Genomic DNA, 21,921 nt, shown 5'->3' with positions numbered 1-21,921 from the left:
AAGTGACAGAGGCTATTACGGTGTGAAATTTAAAACGCACACATACCTTCTTTTTTCCCTAAATCTCCAGTTCCTGGCACACCCCCCATGCAGAAAGTTACCACAAGTCACCAACTCTGAAGGATACCAAATGCTGGGGGGGGGGGGGGGGGGGGCGGCGGTTGTAATCGTCTCTTTGAACTTCAACAGCACAATGACCAGAAGATCAGTTTGATTATTAAACACTGGGGCTTCCAAGGTGTAGACCCCAAACAGACCTCGGTGGCTAATGCCAGATGGCTCAAAGTCCCCATACCCATGGCAGATTAATACGTGTTAACCCTTCCTGACCACGTCTTCCCACTTCGAGCTTCTTCATGCCGGAGCAAAGGAGGACCTCCAAATCTGCCGCACACGGTAATCACCTGGGGAGTCCCAGTGGCACGGCAGACCAACTACACCGGATTTCCTGGGGGTGCAACTCAGGCATCCCCATTTTTCAACCCCGCCCCCTGCAGATGTGCAGCCACGTGGGCCAACCGTTAAGAAGCTCGGGGGGGCCCACCTTGCCTTCCTCTGTCAAGGCGCCCCTGCTACTAACAGAGCATGGACCACAGGGGAGCGAACCCGGCACCACCACAGCTCCTACCTATGTAGAGCGAGGAGTCCTTCCTCCGCACGTGGTCGTCGATGTAGGAGACGCCCAGGGGCTGCACGGGGGTAGCACCGATGCCCAGGAGCACCTGGGCCCCAATGAGCAGCAAGTACATCATGTTGGTGGCGGTCCGGCTGCGGCAGATGAGGTCCGGGTCGGGGCCCTGGTCACCGCCCGAGCCGTTGGCGGCGCAGACGTCGCGGCCCTCGGCGCCCCAGCGGATCTCGCCCGCCTCGTACTTGTACTGGTGGGTCAGGAACTCAGGCAGCGCCGACAGCAATGCTCCCAGGGCCATGACGATGCCGCCGCAGCCGATGAGGCGCGGCCGGTGCCCTCGCGCCCCGAAGTAGCTCACGAAGAGGATGAGCGCCAGGTTCCCGATCTCGAAGCTGCTGGCGATCACGCCCACGTCGGCGCTCTGCAGGTTGAACCTCCGCTCCAGGGTGGTCAGGACGCTCACCTGCGGGGTGCAAAACGAAATCTCAAGGCCAATGCTGACGGACGCCACCCAATCGGAAGCCCCCTCCGGCCTCGGAGTGCACCTGCCGGGCCGGCCCTGGCCGCTGAGCGGTTTCCACAGGATGCAAAAGTGACTTAAGCGACTTAACCCCGAAGAGTCCTAAAAATGTTTACTTAGTATGACAGCCTTAAGTCAACGGCTAAAAGAATTAACTTTCCCAACTTCCCCAATGGCAAAGGAAGTTCTTTCTTGGCACCTGTTCCATTCCTCAAAGGTTCTGCCTACATTTGGGAAGCACAACTTCCCCTTCCCGACCCCCACTACCATGTAGCAGGGCTCATGAGTCCCGGAAAAGCCCTGAAGTCCATCATTACACGCTCCAAAATATACGCTATTTAGAAAGTCCATGCTGGGAGGGCACAGAGGCCATGGGCTTTTTACTAGGTTAGCAAAGCACACCGGAAGAAAATAAAATGAGCCAAAAACCTAGTTGGCAAAATGGATATGTTGGATTAGTTCACTGGGATAATCATTAGCTCGGTTTCCTTCTGGAAATTTCCAACATACATTTCCCTAAAGGCCACCAAGTAAGCACATCCCTGACTTTTCTATGCACTCACTGCAGCCCCTCCCAGGCCTCTTGGATGGAAGATTTTTAAGGCTTTCCCCACCCTTGTATTCTTGTCTGCCCTTCATTTGTTTAACAAATATTTACTAACCTCTCCTGGTGGCTTGGAAATGTCCTAGGGGAAAAAAAGAGAGAGAGAGAGAGAGAAGGAAGAAAGGATGCCTGGCCTCAAGATGCCACCTAGCAGAAAAGCAAACATGCACAACTAAAACACAAAGTGACTAGATCTTACATTCAGGCTGCAACCATCACATGACTGGGGGGGCGGGGAGGGCAAGAGCAGATGCATCATTTTAGGGCTTGTGACGTGGAGAGAAAATGCAAATGGCCTCTACAGGGGGTATTATCAACAAGGGTCCCTGTCCTGGGAGGTCTCATAGCCCTAGCTGGGCAGGAAAGAACGCTCCAGGCAAAAGGAACAGTGTGAGCAAAAGTCACGTGGCATGATTTAATAACAGAATGGAAAATGGTTGGAAAGGTGGATGGGCACCGGATTCTAAAGAGTCACAGATGCCACCCTAAAGAAATGAGACAATCCCATGCAGTGTGGTGGGGGAAAATGCAGAGTATGGAGAGGGGAGCACCTGATTTGAATCCTAGCTCTTACACCCTTAATTAGCTCTAGGATTTCCATCAAGGTGCTTAACCTGTCCAAGCCTGGATTGCTGTGAAACCGAAAAAGTAACATCAACCTAGCAGGATGCACACAAAGATTGGAAATAATGAAAGGTCTGTTAGCACAGAGCCGTCTTTCCCTACCTAGCGGGAGCTCGTAGGCAGAGCCAGGACTCTGGGTTCAGAATGTGTGGGTCCATCCCAGCTGTGACCTTGGGCAGTTCACCAGATGCTTTCACTTTCCTGTCTATAAAATGGGGATAAGAGTGCTACCTCTTAGGGCTGATGCCAGAAATAAACACCCTACAGGTGTAAATGCTGGGAAGGGCGATCTATAAACCACTGTCACTTATCAGGGGACACCGGTGAACATCAAAGGTTTCTACAGTGGAAAAGATGCCAGGTGTGGCCACGGTGTGACAAATGGATGGTGGAAGAGTAAAGAAAGGAATGTCAGCAAACTTGTAACGAGAAGAGAGACAAGGAAAGGCCTGAGTCCATACAGTGGCAAGAGAAATGGGCAGAACTTGAGAAACTCATCTTCGGAGACACTGGGCTGTGTGTTGCTAAGAAATGGGAAGGACAGTCGTGTGGATTTAGCCTTCCTCCAAACATATAAATATGTGCACCGTTGTCCACGCATCCACAGCCTCTGACCAGGCACATGCACAGCTATACCTAGAAGGATTAGCATGCCTTTATTTGCCTTATGAAAAAGAACAGAAGAGCCAAGTGATGGATTCCTCCTTCCCTCCTTTTCAACCCCACATGTTGAAACAGCCTCCTTTAGAGACTCTTAAAAACTGAGAACTGAAGGCTGAAGGTGGGTGGGTGATGGGTATTGAGGAGGGCACCTTTTGGGATGAGCAATGGGTGTTGTATGGAAACCCATTTGACAATAAATTTCATATTAAAAAAAAAAGAAAAGAAAAGAAAGAAACAGCCTCCTTTAACCCAGTGGTTCTCAATGCCGCTTTTAGACCGGAAGCACTTAGGAAAGGATTTCAAATGCCTGGTCCCTCCCCAGGTTTCTGACTCAGCTGGTCTCGGGGACAGCCTGGGCCCCAGGATTTTGTTACAGTCCCCAGATGGCTTTGGTCCAGGGTGCACAGCACTAACGCAATGGCACCCGCTACTGTGGTCTTTCCTCCAGCACTGGCCCTGGGGGCGAGCCCTGCAGAGCCACGTTCTAACACGGGTACTGTGACAGGACAGCTGGGTACCCGCTCTGTTGCCCACATTGCAATTCGGATTCCCATTTCCACCGCACTTTCTAGGCAAGTCAAAGCCAGCTCGCGACTCCAACAGCCCTAACTACGCGGCTAGATTATTTTCCCGACACCAAGTGTTTGCAACCGTCGAGAAAAGAAATTTATTAGCAAGTCTGGTCTCCTTAAACTGACTTTCAAATACTGCCAAAGAGGTTCTTTCCGGAAGCTCTGGGTAGGAAAAACAAAGGCTTCATTTATTTACTCCTTTGCTTTGTAACACAAACACGCATGAGAGAGTACGCGCTCTAGCCACGCTTATGATAGGTAATGCCGCGTGGGAGTGCAAAACACGACAGCCTACCTGCCTGGGGGGGGGGGGGGGGGGGTGGGCTTCACCCAGGCCTTCGTGCTGAGTCTTGAGAGATGCCCAGAAATAGAGGAGGAACACGTGTGGGCAGGGTCCTGTGGGCACACTGGAGTCATCTCAAGCCGCCTGGTGGGGTCTGGAGCCTGGCGACCTCCACCACGGGCGGAGAGGACAGCAGAAGCAGGAGGGTGGACAGGTGGGAAGGTTGGAGCGGAAGCCGTTTTTCATTCCTGCCATGAGGCTTAATGACATACATATTAGGCGGCGGATCTCAAACGTGACAACGGCTCTGTTCTGCCAGGTGCACCCCGTCATAAAGTATCACACAGGTGCGGACACTTCTGATGACAGATAAGGATGGTGAGGACAGAGACAGCTGTGGGCCAAACAAAAAATAATCAGCTCTTCTACAAAGAGCGGACGTCTGTGCCCGCAGCTCTTGTCCTGCTTCGAACCTGCTCTTTGCAGAGCAGCCCATGGGGGTGACAGGTCTTTGCCTCCTTGACCTGTGGCCCCTCACTAGCCTCGGCCATGCAAACATTCTGAAAAAGGTGCTTTGTGGATCAGATCAGAGGCAAATGTTTTCACTCACTTGAAACACAATTTTGAGAGGATGGACTAATTAAGTATGCATGAAGCCATAAAACCCACTTGTGGCTTTTATGTGGCAGCGAACAACCCAGCAAGGAGAAAGATGCGTGCTAAAGGGAACAACTGTCTTTACTTAATGGGTAACAGGACTGATGGAAAGCGTCTTGAGTCTCTGGGAGCACGTGTTCGAAATACAACTTCCCAAACCCTGAGAGGAGACCCAGGAAGGAGCTTGAGATTTTCTAAGACTTGGTGGGCTGCGGGTGGGGGTCTCAGATGCCCAACTGGGGCAGAAAACCACCAAGATTCCTGGTGTCCTCACCATCCATCCCGAGCTGCGCTGCTCAAACCTCAGAGGCAGTAAAATCCCCCGGAAGGGTATCACTCACTGCCAGATTCCAACCTCCGAGTTTCTGATGCAGCGGGTCTGGGGTGGGGCTGGGAATTTCTAGGTCTCAGCAGCTCCCAGGTGGTGTCGATGGTGCTCCGGGGACCACGCTTTGAGAACCACTGCTCTATCCTCAACAAACCTACCCTACTCAAGATTGAAGAGTTTCTTTTGTTAAATTAAATACAAATCACAAGCACTCTCTCATTTTCAGTTCATAGGGACGTACTCACGTGGCAACACTGGGGTTGCATTTTGGGGGAGCTCACCCCTTTAGGGGGCTTGAGGCACACTCAGGCCAACCGCAGCGAGGGGGGCCCAGCCCAAAAAGGAGACCTTCAGTCCATGCTGTCGCAAGTCCCCTCAGCCGGGAGGTACCCAGAGACCACGGCCACCTACAGAAGAGCCCTCCCTCACCTTCAAAAAGTGCCGAGGGTGTCAGGAACTCAGGGAATGAGAAGCTCTTGGGATCAGCAGCCAAGGGCCAGGACGGCCCCCAGGAACCTTCCCAGAGGTCTGTCCGCTTTCTTACTCTGGCTTAGGGCGTGGCCTGAAGTAGAATCACCTGGGGGGGCTTTTGAAAACCCAGTGCCTGCCCCACCCCCACCCCCAGCACTCTCCCGCAATTTGAGAGAGATGGGCCCCGGTGTGCGTATTTTCAAAGCTCCCAGTGATTCTAAGACACAGGCAGGCAGGGGTCTGTGTGTGCGCAGACACGCCGTATGGACACAGCAGAAGTGTTGCACCTGCACGGATCTTTACACCATGCAACACGCTCCTCTGGGGGCAGCACGGGAGCAGGGAAGCCTGGAGGTCCTGTCTGCCTCGGACGGCACTTGGCAGATCCTGCTGAGCCTGTCTGCACATCAGGGCAGCGGGGATAACGATGCTTGCCCGAGCGAGCATTAGGAGGCCACGCCTCAGGGCTGCCAGCACACAGTAGGTGCACATAAAAACGCTACCCTCGTCACTCGTGTGCATGCTCTGTGTGACTCCCATTCCAGAGTGCCCGCTCCGTGGCAAGGTGCAAGAAACAGAACTATGAGAGACCGTCCCTACCCCGTGGGATTTTATAATCTGGGGAGAGCAGAAAGCAGCCACCAAAGAACACCACAGCCCACCATACAGGGGGACAGAGTGGCAGAAGGTTCGAGAGAGTGAGAGCAGGTGTTCGGTGGCATGAGAAGGAAAATATATCTAGGATTCTGGGATGCAATAAGGATGAACGGGGGGGGGGGGTCACAACATTCCAAGAGCAAAGATCAGTGGGGCATGGGCGGTACAGTCCAGATCACCCTGGGGTAAGTCGCGGTGGGGGAGACCTTTTGGGCTCAGGGCACTGTGAGGAATAATCAGAAAGAAAACAACCTTGAAGGCCAGACGGAGGGTCTGCCCTTGATTTGGAGGTCAATGGGGAGCCAAGGGAGGTTCTTGAGCGGGAGCAACATTATCCAGGCAGTGAGGCATAGCATGGAAAGAGGAGAAATTGCCCTGGCAGTGATCTCAGCAGTACAGGTGGGTAATGAGGCTTCAGCAGGGTAGTGCTGGCAGAATGTCAGAGGGCGCCCATGGGAGAGGTGCAGGAGCAGGGACACAGGGCAGAGCGGGCAGCTGAGGAGGCCTGGAGAAAGGAAGGTACAGCAAAAGGACCTCGCAGGGGGGTGGGGGGGGGGGGGTCCTCCTCTGGCTGGAAGGAGCCCGTGAATGTGGAGAAGACCCATCTCGAAGCACTTCTGTCAGAGGGGCATGGGATGTGAGAGCGCAGCAGGCTGCCCCAAGGAACTTGGAGGAAGCCTCGCCCTTGAACTCTGGTGCCCAGCAGCAGGGTCCAGGTCAGGGACCAGGTGCAACAACAATGCAGGAGATGTCAAGCTCACGCTGAACTGTAGTCACCTAAAGGAAGTGTGGTCCCCTTGCAGGGATTCCTGAACAGGGATCAGCACTTTTTTTTTCTAATGTTTGTTTATTTTTGAGGGGCGGGAGGCAGACGGAGAATTTGAAGAGAGAGCTGGATTCAGGGCTCAAACTCATGAACCATGAGATCATGACCTGGGCCGAAGTCGGATGTTTAACCGACTGAGCCACCCAGGTGCCCAGCACACTTTTTCTGCAAAAGGCCACACAGTAAATATCTTAAGCTTCCGGGCTACACAGTTCCCATAGCAACTACTCACCCTGCCATCTTGGCACAAAAGCAGCATCCATAGGCAATATGGAAACGATGGATGTGGCTGTGTTCCAATAAAACTTTATTAACAAAAACAAGCAGTCGGCTGGATTTGGCCACAGGCCACAGATTCCCCCAACTCCTTGTTCTACCGTTCTCTGTCAATCCAGCTTGGGAAATCACGTTATTCCTATGTCTGCCAGTAAAAGCGCTGGCCCTTTATAACAACTTTGTGAAGCATTCCTGCTGCTGGCACAGAAAAGTCAATCTAGGCAAGTCTTTAATGCAAGCTTTTTAATTCCGTGAAAGTAATTTGCAAGGCAGCTTCAATTTCTTGTCTGATGTGCCAAGGGCACGCCTTCCTGCAGTAAGGGAGGGGGTGGTGCGGAAGGGGCTTAACCACTTAGGCCCAGACAACACTGTCCTGTGCTGAAGCCGTAGCAGGAATCCCATCAGGTGAATGAGGCACCCTGGGTGGTTTTGTTTTTCATCTGAACAGCAGCTGCTTGGAGCATGTAATTTAGGGCACAAGGGAAATGCTACACGCAAGGCATTCACTTGTGAATTCCAGGATGGGAGGTTTGCAGAACCAGGGGACAGAAGACAGGGCCTCTGGTAATTGACCCGGGGGGGGGGGGGGGGGGGGAGCGGGAAACAGGCTGCTCACCTGCTCCACAGGTCAGCCAGGCAAGAGAGACATTAAGTCAATATTGTTTTCTTTGTGGTGGATGATTTAGCCTGTATTATGACTACATAATAAATGGCTGTCATCCTCCAACCATTTTTCGCAAAAAGCAGAGTAAGAATTATGCAGAGAATCTCTGATTTAGACAACTCTGGCCTCCGGTCGACACCAAAGCCATCAGTATGTGTGAGGGGGCAGGAGGAAAACACAACAGATTCAGGGAGCCAAATGGCCGTAGGCAAAGCATTTAATTTAATACACCTGCAACTCCTTTTCCCCCCCGTCTGTGATGTGGAGAAGGCAATCCTGCCCTCACAGCTTGCCACAAGGTTCAAATGTGGGGGAGTGTTTTGTCAGGTGCCTGGTGTTGCGAATATGCAACATGGCCCTCCCCTTCCTCAGCAACATCCTGAGAGCCCAGAGACTCTTTACGTAGAGCAACGATGTTTCCTCTGGTCACCCCAAGTGAGGGTCGTCACCTGGCTTTCCTTAGGCCTCACTGATCTCTGCTCTAAGCCTCTGTCTCTGCCATTCCCTGCACCCTTCTCTATTCATGATCTGCATCTTTCCCAGACTATTTTTCCTTCTACATCCCATTAGTTTCTCTCCTCTCTCTCTCTCCTGCTAACTCTCTTCCCTAAATAGCCCTAAAGTACAATGAAAACACACTTTTTATTGCTCCTTATATTTAGCAAAATCTTATGTTCAATTAATTCTATGAGAATGGATAACATTTTATGATTCCCCTAAAACAGCATCTCTAAATCTAATGGCTTCCTGCTTCTAAATCTCATCGTCAATTCTTCTCTATGGCTCTGTGGTCCATCATGGAAAAAACAAAGATTCTCCATCCCTGGGCAATAGAATGTTCTTCCACTCTGTTACTGAGCTTTAAAGTCATTACCAGAAATGTTCGCATCAGGCTATTATTAATAATTTGTGTTTAGCACCTTTTATACAAATAACTTCAGTCATGCTTTCAATTCACAATGGATGTGATGCCAGGTTTCCTCTGTGAGAGAAACTTCAAGAACAATAAGAGTTAAATGATTTCCTCAGCATTCAACAAAATTGTTTAGAGGACCAGACACAGTATTTTTTTTAATGTGTACTTATTTTTGAGTGAGAGAGAGAGAGTGGAGAGGGGCAGAGAGAGAGGAAGACACAGAATCCTAATCAGGCTCCAGGCTCCAAGCTGTCAGCACAGAGCTCAACACAGGGCTCGAACCCACGAAATGCAAGATCATGACCTGAGCCAAAGTCGGACACTTAACCCACTGGGCCACCCAGGCACCCCAGGATCAGACACAGTGCCTTAAGAAAGAAATTTCTAACACACTAACAACTCACGCATACCAACACTCTCCCCTCAGGCAGAATTGTGTTCACTGAATTAAACTTCTCTACATGCCAGAGGGTGCAGGCTTACCGTCAGCTGAGTGAAAAACCCAGCCCTGAATACCTGTGCCGCACCAGGGCCTCAACCAGCTGGCAGAATCACGGAGATGGAAGCTATGAAAACAGACAATGATCACAAAGGATGAACAAGTTCGAAGACAGTCCAAAGACACAGCGTAGTATACTACGTACAAATTGTTTCTACCAGAACAGGGTACAAAACCATTACGTATAAATTCCTCAAGAGCAAGCCACCAGACAGGTATTTAAGTTCTAATACCCACGTCCTGATTACCAAGATAATCTGCTTCCGCTTAATTATAGCCTCTCCAAGAAATGAACCCCACAAATAAGCTGATAAGAAAATAATACGTTCACCAAAGCCTGCACATCCAGGTGTAAGATAAACACAGATCAGAACAAAACAACGCCTGTTTCATGTGCATCGCTAAAAAGCTTCTAGCGTAAGAAAGTCGCAACTTTGGTGTCAGAGCCGTTGAAGGAAACAGTCACACACAGTATGAGTTCATCTTCCTCAGTCCGCTCACAGCAATCTCAGCAACTTGCTCTGATTTGCCGTCCATCCTTCTGGTGCATCTCAGGCATGAAACACCCTCGGCTTTGCCTAAGACACGCAGCGATTGGTCACGGGAACAATGGACGTCACTCCTACTAAAGTGGATGTTGAGGATGATCTAGCCCGTTGCTCACACTTTACTGGGAGGGACCAGAAGCCCGGAGGAGTGAAGTGACTTGCCCAGCACCGTACACCTGTACCTCACAGAGATGTTTCCTGATGCCCAGCCCAGCTCTGAGCACTGCCCCCCACCCATATTAAAATAAAAGCAAACCTAACGCTCCTGGGGTCTCACTCTACCATGAGTAAAACAGTCTACTACTTGTCGAATGCATGTTACCTTGTCCAAGGTGCTAAGTATGCGGTACCAATAAACACCAAACGAAGTACCAAAGGTACCAAAGCTGTAACTGAACAAAGTCGTGGAGAGGTTACCACTGGGGCAGGTGGGACAACACTGCCTCTTCCTGCCAAAGCCAGAGGCGGGATCCTGCTCAGAGGAAGCATAAGGGAGGGAATACAGCCATAAGATGCCCAGCTGACCTCCACCCAGGGAAGGAGCCTCCCTCCCTCCCACTCAGCATGGGTCCTTCTGCCCACCCACCCGCCCTCCTTGTCTCCTGGATACCTTTCTTCACCTCTCTGCCCTCTTTCCACCCTCTCCAGCTGCTCCTTCTCTACCCTATCCACAAATATGCCCAATTCTCATCCACAGGAAACAACAACTTAAGATCCCCTTCCTTTATCAATTCATCCATCAGTGGACGCTTAGGTGGCTTCCATATCATGGCTTTTGTAAAGAACACTGTGATAAACACAGGCGTGCATAGACCTTTTCGAGTTAGTGTTTTCCTTTTTGGGAGGTAAATGCCCAGTAGTGGTATTACTGGATCATCTGCTAATTCTATTTTTAATTTGTTCAGGAACCTCCATCCTGTTTTCCGCAGCGGCTACATCAATTTACATTCTTGTCATTGCCATTCTTCTCGCCTTCCATCAAGAGGCATAAGAGGGGGCCTGGGTGGCTCGGTCAGCGAAGTGTCTGACTTCAGCTCAAGTCATGACCTCGTGGTTCGTGGGTTTGAGCCCCACGTCAGGCTCTGCTGATAGCTCAGAGCCTGGAGCCTGCTTCGGATTCTGTGTCTCCCTCTCTCTCCCTCTCTCTCTCTCTGCCCCTCCCCCACTTGCATTCTATCTCTCTCTCTCAAAAATAAACAAACATTAAAAAAAAAAGAGGCATAAAGAAAGTCCACATTTGCAGGGTAGACTTCCCTGTTTTCTATGTTCAAGTCAACCCCATGAGTTTGGGCTTCCCTACTGTGCTATGGCCATGGGACGATGCCCTTGATAAAGGTCCCCACTGAGTTCCTATTTCCTAAATGCGATTGCTATTTTCCCCACCCTTCTCACGCAGATCTTCTCTGATTTCTGACACAGGACACAAACAACTTGCTGTCCTCCACTTTCCCCATCCCCTGCCACCTGCTCCCCACCTCCTCCTCTTCTCTTGTTCTCTATGGCCAAGGTCACAACCAACTATTTAGGAGTCACTATACAACCCCACGGGGGGATCCCTAGTACATTCCCTAGTCTGTCTCCAGCATACCGATGGCACCCCAGCTCTCCCCGCAGCCATACTGCACCTCCATGCTCCAGACCTCTCTGGAGGATAACCGCAGCACCCAGCCTCCAGGGGTCCCAACACAGAATTCTGCTCTCCACCCCTTCCAACACCCTTGCCCCGGGCTCAGCAAGCCCAGCTCTTCTGATCTCTCCCTCTACGAACATGAGTTATTTCCCTGACATCTGCTAGGTCCCAGGTCCCAGAAACCTGACAGTCAGCCCTGGCTCCCTACCCCACCTGTCCCCAGTCAATTCGCTACTTAAAACCCCAGTTGACGCCCACTGCCAACCAGAAAAGCCCAAGCTCCTTGCCTCGGGGTAGCAGACCCCAACATCTGGCCGCATTCTGCCGCCCTGCCTCCCCACCTCAGCAATCCCTAGCTGCACCTTCCTACACTGGCCTGGATCGGTCTCAGCGCCCAGCTTTCAATTTTCACAGGGGCCAAAATACCACCCAGCTCACGCCACTCACTTCAGAGATCCCTACTTGGCCACCAATCCACCTCCTCCGCGAATCCCCCCTGCCTCCGCCTTCTCTCTTGCAACCACGACACTTGATTCAGACTCCCCTGCAGTCATCATTCTGGTACACCTGGCGTCCCTCAGGAAGGCTGAACGTTCCCTGGGGACAAGGACCGTCTTCCGTCTGCAGCCCACAGAGCAGCGCGTACAGCAGTGTGAGACGTATGCTCTCCTGCACGAAGGCGTCCTGCCGAGGAGGTGAGTGAGCACTGAATCCAGCCGGTACTCGGGTCCCCCCAGGTGTGTGCACCAGAGGACGGAGCATTGATTTCCCGTTGGCACGATGGCTCCATTCGGGTGAGTGCAGCCTGGGCTGATGACCACACATGGAACGTTCCCGGCCCTCCCAGAGCTCCCCGGTGGCCCTTTGCTTTGCGCAAGTACCTAAATAAGCATCTCAGCCAAGCTGCTCTGTCCATTCCTGGAGGTGCCTGATGCAAGGGAACTCTGGAAATGGTGGCAATTGTGCTAATTAAGTTCTTGGAAACGAACACAAGTGGGCAGACCCGGGCTCGAACTCAATATGGTGTGTGAGCGGCACCAGGCATTTCAGGCAGTTCCTGGGGCTGGGAGGAAAAACACAGGCGCCCAAGACAAAGACTGACTAACATTTGGCCTCAATGAGACACAAAGCCATCTGTTCCTTGGGTCCCCTGCAGTCTTTCGTGCTCACGCCACAATTACTCCGAGAGCTGCCCTCGTTTCCTCTGAACGTCAAGCATCACTCAGTAAAGATGATCCGAGGGTCAGATGAATAGACTATGCACAAAGTACCAGGCCATGGATATGGGCGCTAAGACAGGCAGCAAATAAGATTAGTAAAGATCAGTAAAGATGAGGGGTGCCTGGGTGGCTCAGTCGGTTAAGCATCTTGACTCGTGGTTTCGGCTCAGGTCATGCTCTCACGGTTTGTGAGTTCAAGTTCCACACCAGGATCCACCCTGACAGTGCAGAGACTGCTTAGGATTCTCCCTCTCCCTCTCTCTCTCTCTCTGTGCCTCTCCAGCTTGTCACACACACACACATGCATGCTTTCTCTCTCTCTCAGAATAAATAAGCTTAAAAAAAAAAGAATTAAAAAAAGAAAAAAAGAGATTAGTAAAGATGATCCGCAGGTCAGATGAGCTGACTGTGTGGAAAGTACCAGGCCAAACGGTATGGGAGCTAAGATAGTAAATAAGATAGAGTCCCTCCCTCAGTAAACTAATAATCAGAACTACCATTTTATAACATCTACAGTGTGTCAAACACAGCCTCTATCACTCTGTGTATGTGAAATCCATTTTGTCCTTACAACAACCCCATTAGGTAGGTACTATTTTTTTTTAAGATTTTTTTAAGTCATCTCTACACCCAACATGGGGCTCAAACTCACAATCCTGAGATCAAGAGTCACGTGCTCTCCTATTTTAGTACATGTGCTGCCGAAGCGAGCACAAGTCACGTGCTCTCCTGACTGAGCCAGCCAGGCACCCCAGGTAGGTACTGTTATTATCCCCATTTTACAGATGCAGTCACAGAGGCCCAGAAGTTAAGTAACTTGACCAAGGTCTCATAGGTAAGTAACTGGCAGGGCCAGGAGTCAAGCCCAGACAGTCTGGTGTCAGAGTCCATCCTATTTAACTGCCACATGATGTTTGCTCTCTAGAAGACGGAAAAAGACAAAGGAGCTGGAATGGCAGCGTGAGAAACTCGACAAAGTCTCTCAAGAACAATAAGGGGCACCTGGGTGGCTCAGCTGGTGAAGCATCTGACATCGGCTCAGGTCATGATCTCGCAGTTCAGGAGTTCAAGCCCCTGACAGCTCAGAGCCCGGAGCCTGCCTCAGGTTCTGTGTCTCCCTCTCTCTCTCAAAAATAAATAAACATTAAATTTTTTTAAAAAAGAACAATGATAAACCTGGATATAATTGTAAAACAAAACAAAGAACACTATTTCAAGACTCTGGAAATCAACAGGAACATACAACGCACTGAGGAACATTTGTTCATGAAAACTTCTGAGCCTCTGGTGACGATGGGGAATCCGGGCTCTTTCCCTCCCGTGCCCCTCCCATGTTAGCTTGGCACAGCTGTTCTATCACGCGGGTTGGCCATGCAAACCCGCAGCCTCGAGGTTGAAAGGAGGCCACTTGATCTGAAGTGGAACCTGAAAACCCCCACTCAGGGGCGTTGTCAGTAAAGATAGCAATCCCGATGGCAAATGAGTGGCAAACATCAGCTCCTCTGCGGTCGCGATGCTGGTTGGGGCAAGCAACAGACCGGCGGACTAGACAGAAACTCAACAGCAAGATCAGCCATGACAGTCTTTGATAAGCTCTCCATAGAGCTCTGGTTGACTGAAAGGAGCGGAGGAGAAACGAGACGGTTCTCGCTCTCTACTCCTTCCTGGCAGACTGGGAGCCTGTGTGCGTAGACAAGGGAGGTGCAAAAGGACCCAGAAGAAAGTAAAAGCTGGGGAAACTTAAAAACTGCCCTAATTCTGAATGCAATCTTAGTGCCTGAGGCATTTGAAAATGCACTCTGACTATGCAGACACAGAGGCAACCCCTAGGAAGCCAGACTTTAAAATAAAAATAAGAGTGGGGCGCCTGGGTGGCTCAGTGGTCGAGGGTCCCACTTCGGCCCAGGTCATGATCTCACAGTTCGTGAGTTCGAGCCCCACGTCTGGCTCTGTGCTGACAGCTTGGAGCTTGGAGCTTGGAGCCTGCTTCTCATTCTGTGTCTCTCTCACTCTGCTCCTTCCCTGCTCACACGCTCTCTCTCAAAAATAAAGAAAGATTAAAATTTTTTTTTAATTTTTTTTTTTAATAAAAACAAGAGTTACAGAGAGGGAGGGAGGCACACCATAAGAGACTCTTGGATACTGAGAACAAACTGAGGGTTATGGGGGGTGGGGGAGTGGGGAAAGTGGGTGATGGGCACTGAGGAGGGCACCTGTTGGGATGAGCACTGGGTGTTGTATGAAAACCAATCTGTCAATAAATTATATTAAAAATAATAAAAATAAAAATAAAAACAATAACTTACAACATGCAAAGAAATAAAATGAAATGAAATGAAATGAAATAAAATAAGAATTTACAACATGCAAAGAAAAAACAGGAACCAAAAATTAAAAACAAAATACACCATGGCCACACACCACAGAAAAGGTAGATATCACAGTCTTAGTTCAGGCAGGTAATTAAACAGAGTAACATCAAATCATGGGTAAGAATGGGTGGCATTGAGGAAGGGACAGAAAACCAAATCCAGTGTTGTTACAGTATATTATCTAAAATGTCCAATTTTCAACAAAAGATTCAGTCATGCAAAAACAAACAGAAAAGCATAGCCCTTCCTTACTCAGGAGGAAAAGAAAAGACAATAAAAGTCATCTGGGGGCACCTGACTGGCTCAGTCAGAGGAGTGTGCAACTCTTGATCTCAGGGTCATGAGTTCAAACCCCACACTGGACATAGAGGTTACTTAAATTGAAAAAAAAAAAAAAAATAGAATTAAATGTGAGTCATCTGAAAATGGGCCCCCAATGTTGGACATAGCTGACAAAACCTCAACACATCTACTATTAAATATGTTCAAAACATTACAGAAATCCATGTTTGAATAATTAAATAGCAATATTATATTCATAATCTAACAGATTATCTGAATAAAGACACAGACCTCTCTCTCTCTCTCTCTCACACACACACACACACACCCCAGATGGAAATCCTAGAGTCAAAAAGTATAGTAATTGAAATGAAAAATTCACTAGAGAGGCTCAGTATCAGATTTGAGATGTCAGATGAAAGGATCAGTGAACTTGAAGATAAATTAATAACTATTGTCAATCTGAAGAACCAAGAAGAAAAACAAACAGAATCTTTATAGATTCAAGAATCTCAATAAACCCCAAGTACGACAAAAGCAAGGAGCTCCATGCCCAGAAACATTATAGTCTGTTCACATATATGTTGAAAGGTAGAGACCAACGAAAATCTTCAATGCAGCAAAAACAGAAACAAAAACAAAACACAAGAGATCCTCAATAAAATTAACAGCTTACTTTTCATCAGAAAAAAACATACGTCAGAAAGCAATGGAATAGTGTATTTAGAGAACTGAAAGAAAAAACTTTCAAATAAGAATTCCATATCCAGCAAAACTATCATTTGAAAATGAAGGCAAAATAAAGATATTCCTAGATAAACAAGGACTGGGAGAATTCATTGCTAGCAGATCTTCCTTACTTATAATACTAAAAGAATCCTTCAAGTGGAAAGAAAACAATACCATACAGTAACTCAAATATACACAAATAAAGAGTACTAGAAAAGTTCAATATGGGTGTTAAGTACAAAAGGCTATATAAATATATTTTTCCTCTTAACTTCTTTATTTTTTAAAATTTATTTTTATTTATTTTTGAGAGAGAGAGCACACACACGCGCATGTGCGTGCATGAGCAGGGGAGGGAGACAGAATCTGAAGCAGGCTCCAGGCTCCACGCTGTCAGCACAGAGCCCAAGGCAGGGCTCAAACTCACAAACCATAAGATCATGACCTGAGCCGAAGCTGGATGCTTAACCAACTGAGCCACCTAGGCGTGCCCATCTTAACTTCTTTAAAAGGCTGAAGATTGCATAAAACAATAACACTGCATTGTTAAGATTCATCACACATATAGATGTTATATACTTGATAATATCACAAACAAGGGAAAGTAATAGATCTGTACTGGAGCAAACGTTTCATATTTTACAGGAATTAAGTTAGTGCTGATCTGAAACAGATTGTGATGACTTTAGATGCATACTGTAGAAGCAATCACTAAGAAAATAATTCAAAACATAGGGAGAAAAGGAATTAAAATGAAACTCAAGAAAATATCTATTTAACACAGAATAAGGCAATAAAGAAGGAACAGAGTAATAAAAAAGACATGAGACAAAATAAATTATGAAATGGCAGATATACACCCAACTACACCAACCTTAAGAGCCCCAAAACACATGAAGCAAAAATTGACAAAGTGAAAGGAGAAATAAACAATTCAGTGATAACAACTGGAGACAGTAATATCCCTCTCAGTAACCGATAAAACAACTCGTCAGAAAATCAGTAAGGTTAAAGATAATTTCAGCACCACTTCCTTCCGATGATCTTCCAATCATTTCAGCAATGAAATGGCAAAGGACTCAATTTTAATAGGCAAGTAATTTAAAAAGACAATTTCACCAAAGACGACATGTAAATGTCTAATAAGCATTTCAAAAGATGCTCAGCATCATTCTTCTTTAGGGAAATTCAAAGGTGCCACTACCCACCCACTAGAATGGATATATTAACAAAACAGAGACAATACCAAGCATTCACATGCATGTAGAGGGACTGGAGCCTCCTGTGTTGCTGGTGGGAATGTAAAAGATAAAATGGTCACAGCCACTTTTGGAAAACAATTGGGCCTTTCTTAAAAAGTTACATTATGAGGGGCACCTGGGTGGTTCAGGTCAAGATCTCATGGTTCATGGGTTGGAGCCCCGTGCTGGGCTCTGTGCTGACAGCTGGGAGCTTGGGGCCTGCTTCAGACTCTGTTTCTCCCTCTCTCTCTGCCCCTCCCCCACTCACACTCTATCTCTCTCTCTCAAAAAATAAATAAAAACATTAAAAAAAAAAGTTATATATGAATTTAAATGCCCCAAGAATTCCACCTCCAATCAACCCAAGAGGACTGAAAACACATGTCTACACAAAGACTGTGACAGCAGTATTCATAATAGCCCTAAACTGGAAACAACCCACATTTCCCATCAATGGTCAATGGATAAACAAAACATGGTATAGCCATAAAGCCAACACTAATCCAGTCCAGTTAATATAATATCTACTAAATCTGAATACCAAAGAATAGTCTTTAGCAATGAAATGGAGCAAAGTACCAATAAATGCTACAGCCTAGATTAACCTCAGGGGCGCCTAGGGGGCTCAGTCAGGTAAGCATCCAACTCTTGATTTCACTTCAGGTCATGATCTCACAGTTCATGAGTTCGAGCCCTACATCAGGTTCTGCACTGATAGCACAATACGGAGCCTGCTTGGGATGGAGCCTGCTTGGGATTCTCTGTCTCTCTCTGTCTCTCTGTCTCTGTCTCTCCCTCTCTGCCCCTCACCCCACTTGTGCTTTTTCTCTCAAAAATAAACTTAAAACAACAGATTAACCACAAAAAGGTCACGCTAATTGAAAGAAGCTAGAGGTAAAAGGCTGTATATTGTATCATTCCATGTACACGAAATGTCCAGGAAAGGAGGAAGGGAGAGAGAAAGAAGGAAGGGAAGAGGAAGGAAGGAAGGAAGGAAGGAAGGAAGCAAGGAAAGAAGGAATAGAGAGAAGGAGGGAGAAAGAGGGTAGTCTCAGGCTAGGATGGGGTGGGGCCTGACTGCAAATAGGCATGAGCAAACTTTTGGAAGTGATGGAAAGGTTTTAAAACTGGACTATGGTGTTGTTGCATGATTTTGTAACTTAACTAAAAAATCATTTAATCGTATACTTAGAATGGATGGATTTTATGGTATATTAAGTTATGCCTCAAAAAAATGGGGGGAGACAAGAAGACAATAGGTACAAATAGCCAAAAAGTTAAGGCAGAATGCGCGAGGGAAGGAACAACACGGGGGAGGTTCGCGAAAGGCTTTCCACAGGAGGAATCATGGAAGTGAGGTCTTGTAGAACAAGCAGAAAGTGGACGGGTTAAGAGGAAAGAAAGGGAATCCGAGTGGAGAGAATCTAAGAAGCAAATGAATGGAGGTTGGAAAGGCTGAGGCATGTTTGGTGACCCGTGCACCATGCGGTTTGCCGAAGCATAGTGGCAGGGGGAGGTCAGGAGGGGTGGGGAGAGTGAGATCCATAAGATGGTCTCCCTTTCTGGCCCTCGGTCAGCTTCCAATCTAAACCACTTTCTCTCCACGTTCTAGAACAGTAGTTACGGACTTGGTGTCAGTCTGGCAATTTAGGAATCACCCAAGTGATGTCCAGAGCTCCAGAAGATTCTGGGATACATTTGGGGTGGGGTCCAGGAGTTGCCCTCTTGAAATCTCTCTGGGAGACTCTGATGCTATTTAAAACTCATGGAAGGCCTGCCCCCAAAGAGCTCCAAGCAGCTCTTCAGCTGGAAACACACCAGGTTTTTCTTCTAGAACTATACCTGGTGACATCTTCACCCCACATAGAGAGCAAAGGGTTTCCTTTCGGACATTATTTTTTGTGAACAGGGCATCGGAAGAAGCATCTATAGTAAAATCCTATAGCAGGGTTTTTCAAACTTTTTTTTCCCCACAATCACCCTCAAAGAGCCCTTTGAGACATTTCTTCCTAATTGGCCCCCATGAAATTTTCATAGCACAGATACACTGTACATGTTTATACACTGTATGTAAATCTACACTTTATACATAAAAAAGCAGTACATTTTTGTGCCCCTCCCCACCCACATGAAGCAATTTCCTCTCCACTAGGGGGTGATTTCACCTCCATCAAGAAGGCATGTTGGGGAACCCCAACACACTGGGTATAATGCTAGTCTCTTGCGCATCTAAAATGTTAAACTCCTTTAACTGAATCTTTCCAGTTCAACTGGAGATGAAGAAGGACGGACAGCCCTCTGGGCTCCTCCAGAAAAGACCCAAATGACTCTAGAGGCCAGGGAATAATAGAACCAGGCTCAACAAGGACAACTATTACGGAACTGACATGGTTTATGTCTAATAAAAGCTACAAGCCAGGAGAGACACAGCTTGAGGAAACTACATAGACAAGCGGGTCTAAGACGGTATTAGAAATATTATCAAATGTCGGGCCATCTGGGTGGCTCAGTTGGTTAAGTGTCCAACTTCAGCTCAGGTCATGATCTCGCTGCTTGTGGGTTCGAGCCCCACATGGGGCTCTGTGCTGACAGCTCAGAGCCTGGAGCCTGCTTCTGATTCTGTCTCCCTCTCCTTCTGTCCCTCCCCTGCTCATGCTCTGTCTCTGTCCCTCTCTCTCTCTCAAAAATAAATAAACATTAAAAAAAAAATTTTTTAAAGAAATATCAAATGTAAAAGAAAATGCACTCTCGGGAAGGGCTGCAATCTGCAGATTGTAGAATGAAAAAGGCATTTGCCTCTCCAGTTGGATATTACAGGGCACTGGATTCTTCACATCAGTAAGAAGTGGCTACCGCCCAACTCCAGACCAGAAAGCTGAGCGCGAGCGGTGTTGCTGTGTGCCCTGGTAACGGGGACCATGGCTCTGTTCTTGAGCAGGGAGCCAGCCCCGCATGTGACGGATGGAAACGGATACATCCCCTGGGATTGCCGCAGCCCTATCATATAACTGGGTCACATTATCTCCCTTTGACTTCATGCTTAGAAAATAAGATGTGTTGAAAGAGACACCTGCACGTAAGCCAAGAAGAACGCCAGACACAAAGCCCAAGCGTGTGTTTTCTGCATCTCATTCAATTTCTGCTCAGAAAATGCTGTGTGTCTACAGCAAAAGACTCCCGCTCTCACTCAACGTCATGTGGCTTTGCCCCGTTAGTTAGGGCTCAGGTTGACAGGTTACTCACTGCAGGCTGCCTCGACGGGTCGGAAAACAGAGGAGATGGTCTTGGCAATTACTGGCCTTGGACACCCAGTTCCAATACTGGCACACCGTTCCTTGGCACGCTCCTGCCAGAGCCTGGTCTGTGACACGGACGGAGTTCGGCACATGGGAGCAAACCCATCCACTCAGCCGCCAGCGTCCCGGGACACAGCTTCATCAAGATGACACTCCTAGCATTTGCATCAGCAGAGATACCTGCCACAGTGTGTTCTGGGATAGTCTACGGAGCCAGGATGAAGGAGACGGTCAGAAATCAGGAGACGGCTGTGGGCTTATTCTGAGCCAAAGAACGTGAAAACATCAAGTCTTTACATAAGAGCCTACTTGTAACACCCAACCTAATATTTTTGTTTTGTTTTAAAGACAACAATCCGCAGAGAAAGTGGCAAACAGTGTGATAGGAACTTAGCATACTTTATTGTTAATTCTCCCAGCCTTCTGGCTGCCAAGAAGGCATTATTGTGTTTTCTGGAGGAGACTCGAGATCAGAACAGCTATGTGTCTTTCCTAAGATCACACAGCTAGAAGGTGGCAGAGGCAGATTTCAACTCAGGACTGTCTGGCTCCTAAACCCGTGATACGTCTTGGCAGAATCTTAGCTGGCATCACAGAGACATTTTCTAAGTGCAGCTCTTACCATTCTCTTACAAGACAAGGCACGTCCTGATGATAAACATCTTATGTAAGGCTCACCTTTCTTCACATTGGAAAGTTGGTCCACGTGCCATTTCTGCCTGGAGTCCCACCTCTGAGAAGCAATTGTGGCCACACCACGCATGGGACTTTTATTTGGTTGGCAGATTAAGTTTCCTCAGCTTTGTGACAGAAGCCACCGCTCTGAATCCGGGAAATAATGTGCCGGTGTACAGAGTACAGGGTACAGAGGTGCACGGGCTTATGTGGGGAGCTTTTCCATCCACACGGGAGAAGCCCCCTCCCTGCCCTAATTCTAGGACCGTATTATGCACTAAAGACCATTTCATTAAGGGCTCTCTTAAACCACGCCTGTTTCTTCCTTTCCAGCAGCTATCCCTGGCGTTAGCTGTAATTCCATAAAGAGAAATGAAACAAAGGGGGAAACAGCAATTGGAGGGATCAGGCTTCCGTGGAGGAGTAGAATCACAGACAGAGTGAGTGGCTTTACTGAATGGCTTTCCACTCAGAAACAAGAGAAGGGACGGTTCATTATGACTGAGGTGGGTCAAGGCAGTTCCATGCCCCCCAGTCTCCTGCGTTAAATCTGTGCGGGCTCTAAAGGCAAGATCTGCATTTATTAGAAGGGAAGAACATAATAAAAATGCAAACTACCACATAATCATTTAAGAACCTGAGATGATAAAAGCCACAGCACTTGGGAACTCCAAAGACTAGACAGAAGGAAGCTGGCATACCAGCTTGGTACAACAGCCCTTAATGTACGGGCTAGG

At 48.1% G+C, this 21,921-nt stretch overlaps 1 protein-coding gene across 4 annotated transcripts in view; it reads right to left on the bottom strand.

The window, feature by feature from the left end:
* The window catches only part of SLCO3A1 (solute carrier organic anion transporter family member 3A1), a 311,249-nt gene that overhangs the window by 245,457 nt on the left and 43,871 nt on the right, over positions 1-21,921 (bottom strand). For all 4 annotated transcript variants that reach the window (XM_019460169.2, XM_019460168.2, XM_019460170.2 and 1 more), the window contains exon 2: positions 629-1,094. In XM_019460169.2, the coding sequence (XP_019315714.1) occupies positions 629-1,094 (466 nt within the window). The remainder of the gene's footprint in view (positions 1-628; positions 1,095-21,921) is intronic.

The sequence above is a fragment of the Panthera pardus genome, unplaced genomic scaffold (genome assembly GCF_024362965.1).
Source record: "Panthera pardus isolate Hobbes unplaced genomic scaffold, ASM2436296v1 HiC_scaffold_24, whole genome shotgun sequence".
NCBI lineage: Eukaryota > Metazoa > Chordata > Mammalia > Carnivora > Felidae > Panthera > Panthera pardus.
The sequence above is the reverse complement of the archived record's forward strand: the minus strand, read 5'-3'. Positions and strand labels throughout refer to the sequence as shown.